We start from the raw sequence: 16594 nt of genomic DNA on the forward strand, positions 1-16594 counted from the left end.
CCTCGTCAGATAAAAGCTGCGCCTGTTGTTTTGTCATGTTGTGGAGAAGTATTACACTGTAAAACTACATGAAATGGAGAGGTAAACTCATAAAGTTAAGCCCCATTCACTTTTACTTCCTTATACCCTCTGATAAAGGAAGCTACATCAACATTTATTACAGGGAAACAAACTTTTCATCTGTTGAGCTTGTTCTGTGGTTTTTTACTACATTTCCCACAATTCCACAGGAGCTACAAGGCAGGGCCATAACTGGAGAACAGGTGGGGCAGGTTTGTGTTGTCACCACACAAGCTATGTGGAGAGAAAGAGAAGGTTAGAGGAGAAAGTCGGAGCGTGAGAGGAGCAGGTGTCCCAGAGGATCATAACTTCCATCTCCTGACTCCTTTTTAAAAAGAAGATCCTGGAACCCAACATGAACTCACGAGGACCCAAAAGGATGTGAATTCATGCCGTGTTCTGCCGAGGGCAACAAAGTAAGTCAACACCTGAGCTAAAATGAGAAACTGAACTGAGTCTGTTCTGTCCTACAAGAGGAAAGGGGGGAGGTCGGATCTGCCTGGGGGGCGTACGGACGAAGGAGGACAAAACTGGAAAGAAAATCCCACATGTGGGGTTTTTTTGTTTTTGTTTTTAAAGACTGATCCTGTTATAACCTTTTTTGATTTGAATTTTTTTTTTTTTTTTTAAGACGGCAACTGAATTTTTGTCATTTTGTAAAAAAAAATAGAATTATTAAATTCTATTTTTTGCAAATTTAAGCAAAACACATGAGGACTTCCTAGTCTAAACAAAGTTGCTGCTGGGTGCACCACCTGCTCAATAACTGGAACTTTTTTCACTTGAACTGCAGAGTTGTCTGTCAAAACTCATAAAGAAAACACAACATTATTTGACCTTAAAGGTTAAATATTCAAGGAGCAAGAAGGAACATTTCCGTCCCAAAAAAACCCTCAAACTTTTAAAGATCTACCATGCAGGAATCGGGGCCAGAACACGACGACTCCTTCGATTTTCTGTTCAAGATCATTCTGATAGGAGACACCAACGTTGGGAAGACCTGCGTGGTCCAGAATTTCAAATCTGGGGTGTTCTCCGAGAAACAGCAGAACACCATCGGGGTTGATTTCACCGTCAGGACGTTGGACATCGAGGGCAAGAAGGTCAAGGTTGGTCTCCATTGTGATGCGTGGTTCTGTATGGACATGGTGACCTATGCCCACAAACTGTCATTCATCTTCTCAAACGATTTAGAGGTGACGCCTCCTTTTGGTTACAGCGCACTTTGGCTCCGCCCGAAACAAGTTAAGTGAGCCGTTTACCTGAGGAACCTGTTGTTCGGGTTCTTCTGCCTGAGCTGTCTGTGCAGACAAAGAGTAGAACGCCCCTTGAACTCCTTCCTGTTGTTCTAAAAAAGGAAGTTAGCATCATGATTAGTTCTGCATTCACTTTTCTGAAAAGCACTTTCTATCGATCAAAACTTAGTATAAGAAAGGAGCTAAAATGGGTTTTACGGAGTTCAACTTTTTTTTTAATGCTCTCACCAATAAAATATTCAAACAAGAAAGACTCCGCAACGCAAATAAATAAATCAAGCAATTCATGACTAATTATCAAACTTAAACCTGTTTTTCAAGTCATAAAGTGCATTAAGATGAATTATTTATTTCATCTTAATGCCCCTTTTTTATGAACCTCAAGGCTGTAAAAATTGATAAAAGGAAGCTTTTGGCTTCATTTGGCTTTTCCGATGTTTGGTTTGATTTGATTTCCCTTTTTCAATCACAAAGTAAAGGAGGAGTAAAGGAGTGAAAGAAAATCTTTCTTTTAAAACATCTTACAATGATTGTTTTTACGTGTTAAACATATAATAAATTAAAGATAAAAAAAACACATTAAGGTATCAGAAATAACTTCAGGAAATTGTCTGTACATGGTCCCATTAAGCCTCTTGTTTCTAATTTATACACTTAAAATTCTCAACTCATTTTTAAACATTTGAACATGTTTATGATACTTCCCTCTGTGTTATTCCAGATCCTCATTCCACTGACAGAAATGCACACACTTTCTTGTGTCATCATAAGCAGTTATTGTGACAGGTCTTTTTTTATTATAAAAAAAAACAATCTACAGTATGTACTGGTTTATCTGGAATGTTTGCAAAGCCAACACGTGAGAAAAACGAAAAATATATTTTTTAAACGGACTGTTAGTCATACATGTAAAAGGATTGATATAGTTAAAAATATTCTAAATAAATGTTGTTTCTGGTTTGGTAAAAGGAGACCCTGCATGGTCTCTGGTGATTCTGAAGTAGTTGCTACGACACCAGAGAGGTTGGTTCAGTCCTTGGGGAGTTTTCTCAATGACAACACAAAGTTCTTTGTATTCTCCCCATCGGGGCCAAGACAACTGCTCTCCTGACACTTTCCAGTGTTCCTGTGCGCAAATATTGAAGAGTTTCTTGAGTGCTGGTGTAATGCTGTGCTTTGCTCAGATGCAGGTTTGGGACACCGCTGGTCAGGAGAGGTTCCGAACCATCACCCAAAGCTATTACCGCAGTGCACACGGCGCCATGATCGCCTATGACATCACGCGACGGGCGACCTTTGACTCGGTGAGCCACTGGATCAGGGAGGTGGAACTGTATGGGGCGGCAAACGTGGTCCTGGTGCTTATAGGTGAGTGGGAACTGGACTTTTCTTTGTCTGTTTTTTCAAAACCCATTTAATCCAATTCAGGGTTGCTGGAGCCTATCCCAACCGCAAAGGCAAGCTACACCCTGGACTTCTAACACATACACAGCCCTGCGATGGACTGGCAACTTGTCCAGGTTATACTCTGCCAATGCCCAACAGTAGTTGGGATAGGCTCCAGCAACTCTGTGACCCCAAAAAAGATTAAGTGGGTTTAGAAAATACATGGATGGATGGATTATCACAAATCTGATCTTCTTGCTAGATTGCACTAAAACTTTGTGGATCATAGAGTTTGGAATCATATGAGGGCTTCATGGAATACTTTTTAACAATTTAGAGTGGCATTTTAAAAAACAACACCACAATATCGTACATGTAAATGCTATACTACCATTAGTATCTTATTTGATACACATATTTCTGAGACCTCTGTCCCTGTGTTTTTCAACCTTTTTTGAGCCACGGCACACTTTAACCTTGACAAAAATCCGGCGGCACGCCAGCATCCAAAAAAAAAAAAAAAGCAGAAACTCATAGTCTGTATTGATCGACAGACCCCCCCCCCCGCAATCTCACGTGCATTTTGTGATAATTGTGGCAGAAAAAGCAGGAAGTTGCAGCTGTTTTATATAAAAGATGAAATAAAGTTAGAACATTTAAAAACTGTTTGCTGTGTGTTCCTTGTGGTTTTAAGACGTTAACAAGGACGACTCATTGTGCGCTGAGGCGCTGTCCCTATAACCCAATGCATTATGGGAGATGTAGTGTGAAAACTGCAGCAAAAATGCAGAAAGACTCTCGTCTCTGAGCTTCATTGTTTTGTTCACTTTTTCCACGGTCTGATACCAGATTCTGTGGAAAGCTACACCGATAAAGACGAGCTTTAGCTGGAATTTTTGTTAGAACTGAGCGACTTTTTGAGCTAAATTGGAACAAGGAAGTGAGGACTTTAACCACTTCTGATTGGTCAGACTGATGACGTGTGATTAAGCCTTCAAGAATGATTGGCGGAGACAGTTAAAGGGGCGGGACTTTTCCGCAAACAACTTTAGTTGCAGCTAAATCGCGGTACCGTCATTCTTATTAAAATGTCTTTAATAGAATTAAATAAACACAAAGAAAAAATAATTTCATTATTTTTATATTCCTAACTACTCAGTGTTTTATCAGGGCCTGTTTGGGTGAACAAAGAGCTGATTTCCTGGAGAGGGGAAATGTTTTTAGATCAGTTAATGAGGGCAATTTCCCACGGCACACTTGACCATCTCTCACGGCACATTAGTGTGCCGCGGCACACTGGTTGAAAAACACTGCTCTATCCCTAACCCTTGTGCTATCTTAGATGACCCCACCCTTACATTGACGTGTTCTCCCTACCATGACAAAGGTGGATAAAGGTGGAAAGATTTCATGTAATCCATGGACACCAGTGAAGATCACAAATCATTGAAGAAAAAAGGTTCAGAGCACTGTCTAGTGGGTCTAGATGACCCGACTCCCAATGTTATAGTGCCTAGGATAGCACAAGGGTTACCATGATTAAAACTTTCCTTAAAAATCAATTCTATAAAACTTGGTCCATGTTTTATGCCATCATCATTTCATTTGGGGATTAGCTTTTCCTACTCATTTTAAAACGGCTGCCTCCATGACACTTTTGGCGGGACAAGGTTTATTTTTCTAAAGTTTATGATGGGGAAAACTTATTTATTGTTATTCATATTTATAAATGACTACCTACAGCATTGAAAGAATGAAAAAGCTGTTTAGAATTAATTCTTTATAATACAGCTACAGCGTTTTAAAAACATGGATCCAATTTGAGACCATGGGTAAATAAGGGAATTTTTTTTCCTGGACACTCATGCTAATATTTACTAAACCACCCAATGTATCATAACTTATATTATCTGTATCTTCAAATTCTATAATTCAAAATTGTATTACAATTTTTTTGGGTTACAAAAAAAAAGTTTGAATTTAAAAATTTGAATTTTTTGTCTGTTCTTTAATGTAGCTGGCTTTACAGGGTAAAGTGTTTGAAGGTCAACTTATAAAAGAAACATAATTATTTAAGAAATGAGGTTCCTGACTTGGTTGAATATAGTTTTCAATAATTTTGAAAAAGTACAAATAGACAAAAAGTAACATGCAAATAGTCTAGCCCACAAACCAACATTTGCTGCTGCTGTAGATGTGGGATAAACATTTAGAGTCAACTTTAATTCCCAAGGGTTTTTCCATAATGTTCTAATTAAAAAATGTTTTGGCATATTTAATTGCAGACATTTCTGTTTCCTTCTGTCGACTTTTAGGTAACAAATGTGATCTGGAGGAGGAACGGCAGGTCCGGTTCCAGGATGCCTGCAACCTGGCAAAAGAGATAGGCATTTTGGCGGCTTTGGAAACATCAGCAAAGGTAATCCTCAACGCAAGTGTGAGACGTAAAGAAAAAAAAAAAGGTCTGGATTTGTTATTTGTTTGGCATGGCTCCCGTCTTTTTCCAGGCAAGCCAGAATGTGGAGGAGGCCTTTGTGATGATGGCCAGGGAGCTGATGTCGAGAAATGGCCTTCTGTTCCAGCACGAGGACATCAACGGCCTGCCGCGGATTCTACTCCAAGCCAACTCTCAACCGGTTGACCTCAACACTGCCGCCTACACGCCGCCGCCAGAGAAGAAGTCGTGCTGCTGAAAAATGGACAATGAAGTTGAAAGAATCATATCAAGCTTTTTTTTTATAAAACGGTGTGCGTGTTGCAGAAAGCCGCACATCCTTGAAAAATGTTGCATAACCAGTACAGGTACAGGTGCGTGTGACTTATCTGACAGAACCGAGAGAAAGTGAATAATGTGTGCCGGAAGTTTTCCTGAAATTCCTACCGTCCCAGGAGATTGACTCTTGAAGACACTTTAAATCCAAATAAACTTATTTTAGACTGAGTTTGAATCGAAAGCACATATGCTGGGATCAGATTCAAGATTCCAAGACATCAGTGCATTTATTTTATCATAGTTTTTTAGTAACTTTGGGGGTTTACAACCAAATCGTTGATTGTTTTTTTGTTTTGTTTTTTTGTAAAATGATGAGTATTTCCTCTTGGATAAAGTCCTACTAAAGTATGTTGCTTTTTTGTGTCACCTTGGAGGAAAAACAAGCTAAAGAACTGAATTATACCTTCTGGTTTGACTTTGTTCTGTTACAAAACAGCGTTAAAACATCATTTCTTCAGGCTGTGAGAGCAGAAAGTGTTTTTTATTTCATTTTAGTATTTTCTTTTTAAGTTGTCATCCCATCATGATGAACTGCATTGGTTTGGGCAAAATGATAGAAGAACACAAACACATTTATTTTGAGTGGAGTTACTTTGTAGAAACACTAGGGGGCAGCATAAAGTAAAAATAATCAAGTTTGGAAATTAAAACTTGTGTAAAAAGGGTTTTTTTTTTTTTTGTAACAGCATAAGTATACAAAGTACTGGAGAGGAAAAATATTTTTAAAATGTCCTTTTAAAACTCCAATGAAGATTGTAGCTGTAAGAGGAAACTCGGTTAATTGAGCCTAAACAGAATCTGAGGACAAATGAAATTTCTGTTGAAGTCTTTTATTTTTCTATTAATAACATTTAAAGCCTTTTAATAAACTGATGTGTTTTAAAGGAGTTGAATTTGAGAAGTTTCTAGAACATTTTCATATCACAAACTGACAGGAATCAGTATGTTTTATCCCTTCTGCTTCCATTCAGGGCACGCTTGTGCAGCATTTTACCGCTGTCTGTCGCTCAAAGAAATTGATTCTCAGACAAAAATAAATTTGACTTTATTTTCTCAAAACCACGCAGGTCACCTCATACAATAACATAAACCCAGAACAAAGGATCACTTAAAAGCTAAAAGATGAATATCCTGATTTTCAAATCTAAATTACCCTAGTTTCCACACTATGAGGCGCACGAAAAGCCTTCATTTTTTTCAAAAAACAACATTGTGCCCTGAAATCCGGAGCACCTTATATATCGATTTATTTTGGTTGTGCTTAGTGACGTTGAAGCGATTTAGAAAGGTACAGAACGCTCTGTCAAAATATTTGGTTGGGTGTTATGTGAATATGTTTACGCGGCTAACATCCAGCGGTGTCTGACTATTTCTTCTTATGCATTACCATCAAAGGTTGGGAATTAGCGTAGTCACAGAAAAGTTTGTTTTAGAGGTATCATCCCGTTTTGTTACGTGTTCTAACAAGGTAGGGTGTTATTGTGAATTAGCTAATGTGGCTAACGTGTATCGTGTCGGGGTATGTATTTTTTTTTACGTGTTACTAACAATTTTAGGAGTTAGCGTAGTCATAGTAACCCTTGTTTTAGAGGTGTGCGTTTTTTTACGTGTTGCTAACAAGGTAGGGTTTTATTGTGAATATGCTAACGTAGCTAACGTGTATCGTGTCGGGCTATGTATTTTTAGCAGAATCGCAGTAACGCTTGTTTTAGCTGTATCAGTTGTTTTTTTTTACTTGTTGCAAACAAGGTCGGGAGTTACTGGTATTGTGACTACGCCAACACGGCTAATGCTGCTAACATGGCTAATGTGTAGCATGTTACTCTGACTCAAACCAAGGTTACTGTGAACGCAGTTTGTCTCGCTTAATCCGCCTTATAGTTTGGTGGCCCTTGAAAATAGACCATTGATTGACGGTGCGCCCTATAGTATGAAAATGTGGTACATTTAAAAAAAAAGCAACATGTCCTCTACATAACTCCTAGCACTCTGAAGAAAAGAAATAAAATTAAAAGTAGTTAAATATGTAAACAGACAGGACTGGGAATAGTCTTGTGTAAAATAAAAGAAATAATAGCGCCATGTTCTTGTGCTTTATGCAGAATTCTATAACAGCATAGCCATTTTTAGTAAAAAGAAAAACTTTCAACTAAAGTTATTCCTACCTAACTTTCTAGACAGGAAAGATCAGTTGGGACATGCTTTTCAGATTCTTATCGCAAAAATACACTCAAACTTGACATTTCTGAAACATAAAATCCCAAGATTAACCTTTTATTGAGCATTTTCACCTATGGAATTTAACCCTCAACTATTCTAACTCAACCTGATGATTTCGTACGGGCTGGGCTCTTTCTTCTTTATGGGCTGTGGTAGAAGTATGCCTTGCCCCTCAGCCATTTCCCCCATCACCCCCTGGACCTCGTTTTCGGACCCTCCATGCTCTGCCGCTTCATTATCGATGCCCTCTGTCTGTTTGTCGATGGGACATTCCCCGTTGTAGGTCTTGACGTAATCTTCCACCCGCCAGCCCCTGAACTCTGCCGGATGGGAGCAGAACAAGCCCCTGTAGGAGACACCGGGATGGAGCTTGAGCCAGTAGACCAGGTAGTGGATGTTGTAGTCACAGGTCCATGGGTTGTTGTCAAGGAGGAGGGTCCGCAGGAAGTAGAGGTCCTCCAGCACGCCGTACTGGAAGTACCTGAGGCTGTTGTTGGACAGGTCGAGGTCGTGTAGGTGCAGCAGGCCTGAAAAAGCAGCTGGAAGAAAAAAATAAATAAATACCGGTAAATGCCTGTAAATGCGCGTTTTGGGGCTTCCATGTTCAAAACTCTTGCATAGCTATGCAGGTTTTTATGACCATTTTCAGGCTTTACATACAAAATTTGCACCAGCACCACAAGGAGTCAGAAGAGTTTAAAATATATCGTAAAAAAAATACATACATTAAATTAAAAGAATATACTTTTTGATATTGAAAATAAAAATTAAATATTAATTTTTTGACATGTCTTTTTTATGATTTCTTTTTTCTGTGAGTGTTTTTCAATGTTTCGTTGTTTAAAAGAAAAAGTAGCCAATTTGCAAATTTTCTGTTCAAATATGCAAGAAAGCGGCAGGTGAGGCACCAGCAGTCTGTGCCTCCCCTGTGCCGCACACAGCTGCAGCATGCGCTTTACTGTTTCGGTCTTTCTATCGTAGTGAAATGTTTTTTAATTACTTCATTTGCTTATTTCTCAACAACTGTCTGATTACATTGGTGCTAGTTTGGGACTCCTTGAGCCTTTTTTTATCTCCTAACAATGCACATTAGAAATACACTTGGTGAGGCCCGCAGTACGCATGCCTCAAGGCAGAGGGCGCTGGTGATCCAAGAGAAAATAACACCTCGGCCAAAAGAATCAGTGGTACCAATTCAAGTGCATCCAGTTATTGTTTAGCATCATTTTCTAAATGGAGGATTATGTGTCTAAACTTGACAGGTTGGGGGGGACACGTCACTGGCAGTGATCTCCCTTGAGACAGAGATTTTTAAAACTGAAGAAAGAAAAGGAAAACTTCCACAAACAGGTTGTCCATGTGTTTCCTGAAGGAGCGGCGCACAGACTTCATTTACAGGTAAATGTAGGTTCATCATAACAAACTTGGTGATTTTCTTTTTTCAATACAGTTTGCAAACAGAAGACAAATGTTGAAATGAAATTTTGTACAACGCATTTTAACTGTCGCCAGGAAAATGTTGTAAATCTGACTGATGATGTCAGATCCTCTCTGCATGCCAGCTGAACCAGGTTGAACCTTTGACCAATCAGGGACTTGGATTTGGTGATGTTGGGAGTGGATAATGAAATTCACCAAACTCAGAGCATAGCCGGTTTATCTAGTGGACCCTGACCCAAAGACGAGCCTGACGACGTTTGTTATTCAAATAAAGATAAACCAAGGCCACTTTTGGTTATCAAAATCATTTCGCACCAAGCCTCTTTCAAGTGTAAATAATCAAACTTACAGCTTTGGTGTAAAAACAGAATCTGTTTTCTTTTTTTATATCTCAAAGAAACTGTTAAACTATTTTGCATTTTAAGAGCAAATCAGAACTTTAAAGGTATTTTATTACCATCTTTAGTATGACAACATTCCCTTATCAAAAAAACAGGTAACTTATTAGAAAAGATGAGAAATTAAAAAATATATATATTTATTTATTCATTTATTTAACAGGGACAGTGCACATTAAAAGCATGGCTGCAATGCCCCAGAATTAGCCCAAAGGCTATTTTTCATCTATGGTCTCCTGACAGGTGTTAAAATTGTCAGTAACATGCTGTATAGGTTTGGCAACACTTGGCACTAGCTCACAAGCTTAATTCTTTTATTTTAAATAACTAGAGTATTTCAAAAATATGTTTTAAAAAATTCTTTGGGCTGCAGTAGACGGTAGACACCAGCTGGCATTATTAGGTGAATCTCGTGCCGTTCAGCAGAGCTAATGAACTCCAAAAAAGCTTCCAGACCCGCCATACTCCTTCAGCTGTGGCGTTTCGTGGGCGTGATTGGAAAGCGGAGGCTGTTTGTTGCTGTCCAGCAGCCTCTGGGCCAGCTTTCATCTTTGCGGAGCGGAAGAGAGGAGGACAAGCAGGAAATGGGAGGAGTATGCGGATTATATTAAGGTGGAAACGTTTGGCAAGAAATAAAAGATTTAAAAAAGGGGGATGTCATTTAGTTAGCTTTTAGATGACAGTTATGTAAGACAGAAAAGGATATGAGGATGTTCTCCTTTCTTTTCAATCCTTTTTGTCATGAGATGAAAAACCAGGAGTTTTTGACCACTATATTAAAAAAAAACACCCGTTATAGCTTGAAATCCTTTCTTAAAGCCTAATTTATGTGAGGATAAAAGGGATTTGGGCTTTGAAAGTGCCACATGAAAGTTCTTTATGTTTTGTTTTTGTTTTTAACTCTGACACAATTGGCTCTGAAAATGATTTAATTCCTTCTCTTCCCAGTTATTATCCCCCCCAAAAAAAACTGCGGGATGTAAAATTAAATTAATAAAATGGATGGATTTACTTCCCGTCTGACTAAACAAAACCATTGTTCCCTCAAAAACCCTCAAATATTTGGCTAAACAATCCCAGATGAACATCTCAATCCATTAAGCTTCTGTTCTTTTGTGTTCTAAGAGGACATATTTTCCTATCTGATCTTTTCTTTCTTTCTTTCTTTCTTTCTTTCTTTCTTTCTTTCTTTCTTTCTTTTTTTCTTTCTTTCTTTCTTTCTTTCTTTTTATTTGATGTAAATGATTTTAATCAAGTGTAAGGGGCTGTTATGATCACAAAGAGAACATGTTTGTCATTTTCTAATTTTTTTTCTCCAGAATTAGGGGTGCAACTTATTGCTTACATCTGTGCAGTACAGCAAAGCTACAATGATTTCCCCTCCAGGCAGGAAGTTATCAGTCTCTGCAGCAATGAATAAACAGTTTTAATGGGTTTTCTTGTTGATGAAGCAAAGACATTCAAAAGTGTTGACAAGTGTAATGATATATTTCCATTTTTTTGATTGGAAAGAACCTCAAGTTGCTAAAATAAGGTTTGAAATAAGCCATATCTATAATATCCTTGGATCGTCACAAATGGAGAGAAAAACCCTTTATGCGGTGAGGTAAAGTGATTAAGTAGTCAAAAAAGTGGACTATGTACAGTTTGTTTTCTTATTAAATCTGATCCCACTCCTTTTTTTGTTACCTTCTTTGGTTTTCCTTCTGTCTCCCTCTGAATCTGTGCTTATGGTCCTAAAGTCTTTCAGAGTTTTTTATTTTAAGTTTTTTTGGGACAAGCTCTACATTTTCCTCCATCTTTATCCGCAAATATCCTTGTAGGAATTCCATCAATCCATTTTCTAAACTCGCTTAATCCCTTTTGGGGGTCACGGGGTCACTGAGACTATCCCAGCTACTGTTGAGTGGAGGCGGGGTAGATCTTGGAAGGTTTGTCATTCCATCCCAGGGCTTTTGCTGCAATTACTACTTAATGTCAATTCAATTTTATTAATATAGCTCAAAATTGCAACAACAGTCGTCTCAATTGGCTTCATACAGGTAGTGTAAAAGAACATGCAATAATATACAATAGGCAATTGCCAAACTAAACAGACCAAGCTAAACTGGGCATCCCGGCCCTTAGACCCTCCTTTTTGGTAACGAAAAAGCCTATAAAAATGGATTCTGGGAAAAAAAGAAGAAACCTTAGGGGTGTCCACATGAAGGAGGGATCCTCTCCCAGGATGGACAGGTCTGTAACTATGTAGCCACACAGGGGGCCTACGTCTGGGTCTTCCTGTGCCGGTCCGAAGCCCGAATAAAATACAGGGTTGTGTCAGGAAGGGCATCTGGCGTGAAAATCTCTGCCAAATCACCTGTGACAACGTATTTGCCGTGGCGACCCATGAAGGGATATACCAAAAAAGTAAACAATGTTTTTTCTCCAAATCTTAGATTATTTAGTGTTTCACTGCAGTGGAAAGCAGGAATGTTCTCTGTTTTTTAGAAAAAGATGACAGGCTAACATGTGGTGGTCGCAGTTGCATGAAAGCAGTCTGTATAACACGTGTTGGGGGAATAAAAATCCCGACTGAAAGGCTGTACAGCTCAGAGGAGAGGAAATATAAACTAAAATCACAAGTGCTCTCCATCCCAAAACACTGTATTCACCTCTTTTTAAAGGTTTGCTATCTCTAAAAAATAAAACAGGGAAGTCAGGAAAATTTTTTAACAGTGGCATTTTTTTGGCACAAAATTGGACGTTAATAAAAATATATATGTATATATATCGAAAACATTTGCAGATCTTTTTGGACACAAAAAAAGACGTTCTACCATTGAAGTGGCTAATTAGTAGCCAATATTTTGTTAAAAGTGGATAGACTACCTGTACTCAATTGATAAATATCAAATGTATCCTTTAACATTTGATTAAAAGTCTTTATTAAGCAATCCTTCTATTTTCAATAAACTAAGCATCACATGATAGGTTGTGGATGAATGGCTGGATGGTTACCTGTGTCTATTTGCTGCAGGTTGTTGCTGCTGAGGTTGAGCGTCTTGAGGTCTTTGGACAGAAGAAACTGTTTGGGCCTGAGATGTTTGATGCCATTCCTGGACAGATCGATCTTGTGCATTTCCGACGGCATCTCAGAGGGGATGTAGCTCATATCTGAGGAGGAGGGGAGACAAAATAAAAATAATAAAATGTAACCCTGACATTTTCAATAAAACCACAAGAATAAGGGGGGGGGGGGGGGGGGGGGGAGTATAGAAGTTTAATATAAGAGCGTTAAAATCACATTTGATATCTTTCAGCACAGAAAATACTGATGTTTTTAAGTAAATGTCGACACAAATATGTAGTCACTGGTAGATAGATTTACAGGTTTTTGTGCAGGTGTACAAGATGTGAGCTTTGCATCTAGAGCCCGGAATTGAACATGTCTGGATCTTAGATGATTTCAAGATGTCCTGTGGGTTGTATCTAACGTTTAACATTTCAAGATGGAGCCAAGGACGACAGCATGTTCAACAATATTTGAGTTATGTGTCAATGGGGAGGTTCCCCCCCACCCCCTTCCTCTTAGTTCTTTCCAGCCTCAGACACACATTTGTCTAAAGGCTATATGAGCGGTAATGGATGCAACAGGCCAGAGTGTCCGATTCCGATAACAGACTATAAAGATTCATTTTTATGTGTAGGTAACAGCAGCATAAAGCAGTGCAAAACTTCAAACCTTCAGTGTCAAATTTACCACTTGTCTCATGGCTCTAAAAGAAACGGCGTCTCTGTAACCGTAATTAAAACCTGTTTGTTTTATCTGTCTTTATGTTAGACTTTAGAGAATTGTATATGCTGTGTAGCAGATGTATTTACAGACACTCACTGTATACTTAGCGCTAAAAAATGCTCACAGACACATTTTCGAAGCAGATGTTGCAGTCTTCACGCACCGTCTTTACTGCCACAGATGTTGCAGCCAGTTATCATAAAGTCCCGGGTGTCGTAAATCAGTTCCGGAGGACTATTAATTGCGTGCACGAAGACAGCACACGCAGGAAATGTTGAGACTATTGTTCTCCGATGGGAATGAATCTGCAGCAGGCAGAGAGGCTCGTTAAAGTTTGAAAAAAGGTTAGACTTTACCAGACATTTTGGCTGCCTTTTTGAGGCCATTGGTCAACTGAAAATCAAGCCTTTTTTGTGGGAGTTTGAGCTTTCCTCAAGCCCTACAACACATGTCAAACTCAAGGTCCGGGGGCCAAATGTAGCCCGCCATGTCATTTTATGTGGCCTGCAAGAGCATGAAAGTTTTCTTGAAAGTTTTCTTAAAATATAGATGTTTTTTAGTCGATTACATAATATTTATGTGTAGCTGCTGTTGTATTTATTCAATGTTTGGAGGTCTCAAACCATCAGTTTGATGACAATCCAACAGTCCGAAGAAAGGCTTCTTCCCCTCATTCAGGTTATGGAGCCTCTTCCGCGAAATTCTCTCTATGATTAAGGGATTTTCTGCACTATAAGGCGCACTTTTTTGAAAATCATACTATGCCTTATCCGGGGTGCCTTTTATATGGATTAATTCTGGTTGTGTTTGCTGATGTTGAAGTGATTGTGAGAGGTTGGGTGTTATTGTGAATAGACTAATGCGGCTAGCGTGTTGCAGTATCGGACTTCGTTTTTTGTTACGTTACCAACAAGGTTGGTAGCTAACATAGTCACATTAATATTTGTTTTAGCTGTATCAATCTTTTATTTTTTTTACGTGTTGCAAACGTTATTTGATAACGTGGCTAACATGTAGCAATGCCGGACTACGTTTTTGACGTTTTACTAACAAGGTTGGGAGTTAGTGTAGTTACAGTAACGTTTGTTTTAGCGGTATCAGACTGATTTAAGATTGGGAGTTACAGGTATTGTGTATACATTAACACGGCTAACATGTGTTGCAGTGTTGGAATTTGGGTTTTTTACGTGTTATCAACGAGCCTCAAAGTTAATATACTCACATTTGTTTTAGTGGTACTAGGCTGTTTTTTTACATGTTGTAAACAGGGTTGGGATTTACTGGTATAGTGTTTGTGCTAACACTGCTTTTTTACGTGTTACTAACAAAGTTGGGAGTTAGCATGGTCACAGTAAGTAAGTAAGTATAAGTAAGTTTAGTGTAGTCATTGTAACATTTGTTGTGTCCGTTTTTTCGTTTTTTACATCACAGGTATTGTAAATATGCTAACGTGGCTAACGTGTAGCACGTTACAAACAAGTTCTAGGCTATGTCGGAATTCCTTCATTTCTTACTATATGTTCGCCATTTTGTAGTTCTGTCCAAATCTAGAATTCCAAAATCGAGGGCTCTTGAAATTTCCTGGAAGTTTCTATGAAAAACCAGTGTGCATTGATGCTTGGCAATTGGTGAATATAGACCAAAATGCATTGCGTTTGAACAATTTTTGCCAAAAAAAACTGTATTTAAATGTATTATTTTATTGAACCATCAACGTTTTAAACTTCAAAACTGGTTCATAAATGGTCTTCAGAAAATGCTCACATCAGTTAGATTTTCACTTTGTGAAATTAATAACGTCATTTTGAAGTTTAATGATAATAACAATGGTTTGGCTCTATAAGGTGCGCCTTACAGAGCAAAAATACAGAAGATTCCCTGTAACTGTGCTTCCTGTTTTACTTAGTTTTCAATTCATTTTTTTATATATGTGAAAAGTTGTAAAACCTTGTCACTCAGGGGCTCAAAGGAAAAGTCCTTCAGGAGAGTAAAAGTTAGATAACATGTCAGGAAAACTAAGCTTTCCCATGTTGGACAGTCTTCTTGCTGAACCTGCTGTACTCATTACTCAGGAGAACATCTGTTCTTCCTGATTTCCCCGTCCAAAAAGAAAAAATGTTACCACACTGCAAATCTATTATTTGTTTTATAATTTTTTTTGGCCTCATAAAACCCTGTCACAGTCATCATATGATTCATTTCAGATTTTATATGCCGATAAAAAATATATGACCAACAATGAAACCTTATTTCATTGCTGCAACATATAGGATCCACGTCCCGCCTAGCACATTATGCTGATTCCATTAAAGAATAATTTGTTGTGCAGGCTATTAATCTGGATGCATTACACTGACAGGTTGCAAAAAACACGTGGAGTGAGTTACACGTCTGCAGGCCTCACCGCAAATGATTATCTTTGACTTATGGTGTCATTAGCTCTTCCAGGAACTTGGAAACCTGATTCCACGTTGGAGAAGGTGTTACATTAAGCACCATTATGTTCAGACAAGAGTTTTTATTATTTATTTTTTTCTTGCAAAACTAAAACAATTCTGCTGAGATCGGCTTCATATCTCATAGTTTTTTACATTTGGATGTAAACGCCCAGAAATTCTTACCTTAAGTTTTAGATTTTCACCAAATGGACTATCATCAACCTTTTGCTCTGACCAGCCCTTTAAAAAGCGTTCTTTTATTTATGAATTCTTTATATTAAATTATGCAGATTTCAAGTTTTGTTCAGGGTTTACTACATTTGGTATGCCTAATACTTGTCTTTTGTCTGAGAACTGTGTCAAATTAGCTGCGGTTTACCAAAAAAATTGGAAGAAAACCAGCCCCCAAACCAAAAAAGAAAAAAAAGAACATTAAAAACATGGGAAGAAGAAAAATGCACATGGCCTTAAAAGGAGTTTTATGACAGAAATATGTTTCCAATCATGTTGATGGGAACAAAGCTTGGTTGGCTTTGCTGCTGTTCCCAAAATTTATAATTCTTAAAACTTTTCCCAACGTTTCCAGGGTTTTTTCACACAAAAAAATTGATTAAAGTCACTTTTATGGCGGGGAGTCTCCAGGTCAGCCATATTGTGTTATGCTTTTGAACAATGATGGATCACCTTATGCGATCTGTTCACCTATGATGGAATCTACAAAGTCTGTCCGCGTCTTTTTTTTTGTGCCTTTTTCTTGAACAGTGCATCCTGGGAAAACACATCTCCCACTTCTGACCTCAATCCCATTTAAAATACTAATGACTAAGAAAACTGCAGTTGCATCA

At 38.3% G+C, this 16594-nt stretch overlaps 2 protein-coding genes across 2 annotated transcripts in view; one reads left to right on the top strand and one right to left on the bottom strand.

The window, feature by feature from the left end:
- Positions 1-255: 255 nt before the first annotated feature.
- On the top strand, positions 256-6362 carry LOC101158653 (ras-related protein Rab-19-like). Its single transcript, XM_004083011.5, has 4 exons — positions 256-1169; positions 2501-2684; positions 5018-5121; positions 5210-6362. The coding sequence occupies exons 1-4, from the start codon at positions 975-977 to the stop codon at positions 5393-5395; spliced, it is 669 nt and encodes a 222-aa protein (XP_004083059.1). The 5' UTR covers positions 256-974; the 3' UTR covers positions 5396-6362.
- A 141-nt stretch (positions 6363-6503) lies between these two features.
- The window catches only part of lrrc17 (leucine rich repeat containing 17), a 74986-nt gene continuing 64895 nt past the window's right edge, over positions 6504-16594 (bottom strand). The window contains exons 4-5 of the mRNA XM_004083013.5: positions 12534-12689; positions 6504-8234 (exon numbers count right to left, since the gene is read on the bottom strand). Coding sequence (XP_004083061.1) covers positions 7792-8234; positions 12534-12689 — 599 coding nt within the window. The 3' untranslated portion in view covers positions 6504-7791. The remainder of the gene's footprint in view (positions 8235-12533; positions 12690-16594) is intronic.

The sequence above is a fragment of the Oryzias latipes genome, chromosome 23 (genome assembly GCF_053564925.1).
Source record: "Oryzias latipes strain Hd-rR chromosome 23, Olatipes_Hd-rR_3.1".
NCBI classification, from domain to species: Eukaryota; Metazoa; Chordata; class Actinopteri; order Beloniformes; family Adrianichthyidae; genus Oryzias; species Oryzias latipes.

What these genes read in the sequence shown, in the direction of transcription:
- LOC101158653 (XM_004083011.5), top strand. Translation starts at nt 975, where the DNA reads ATGCAGGAATCGGGGCCAGAACACGACGACTCCTTCGATTTTCTGTTC. An exon ending in TCGAGGGCAAGAAGGTCAAG is followed by an intron (nt 1,170 to 2,500) that starts GTTGGTCTCCAT and finishes TGCTTTGCTCAG; the next exon opens with ATGCAGGTTTGGGACACCGC. An exon ending in CTTTGGAAACATCAGCAAAG is followed by an intron (nt 5,122 to 5,209) that starts GTAATCCTCAAC and finishes GTCTTTTTCCAG; the next exon opens with GCAAGCCAGAATGTGGAGGA.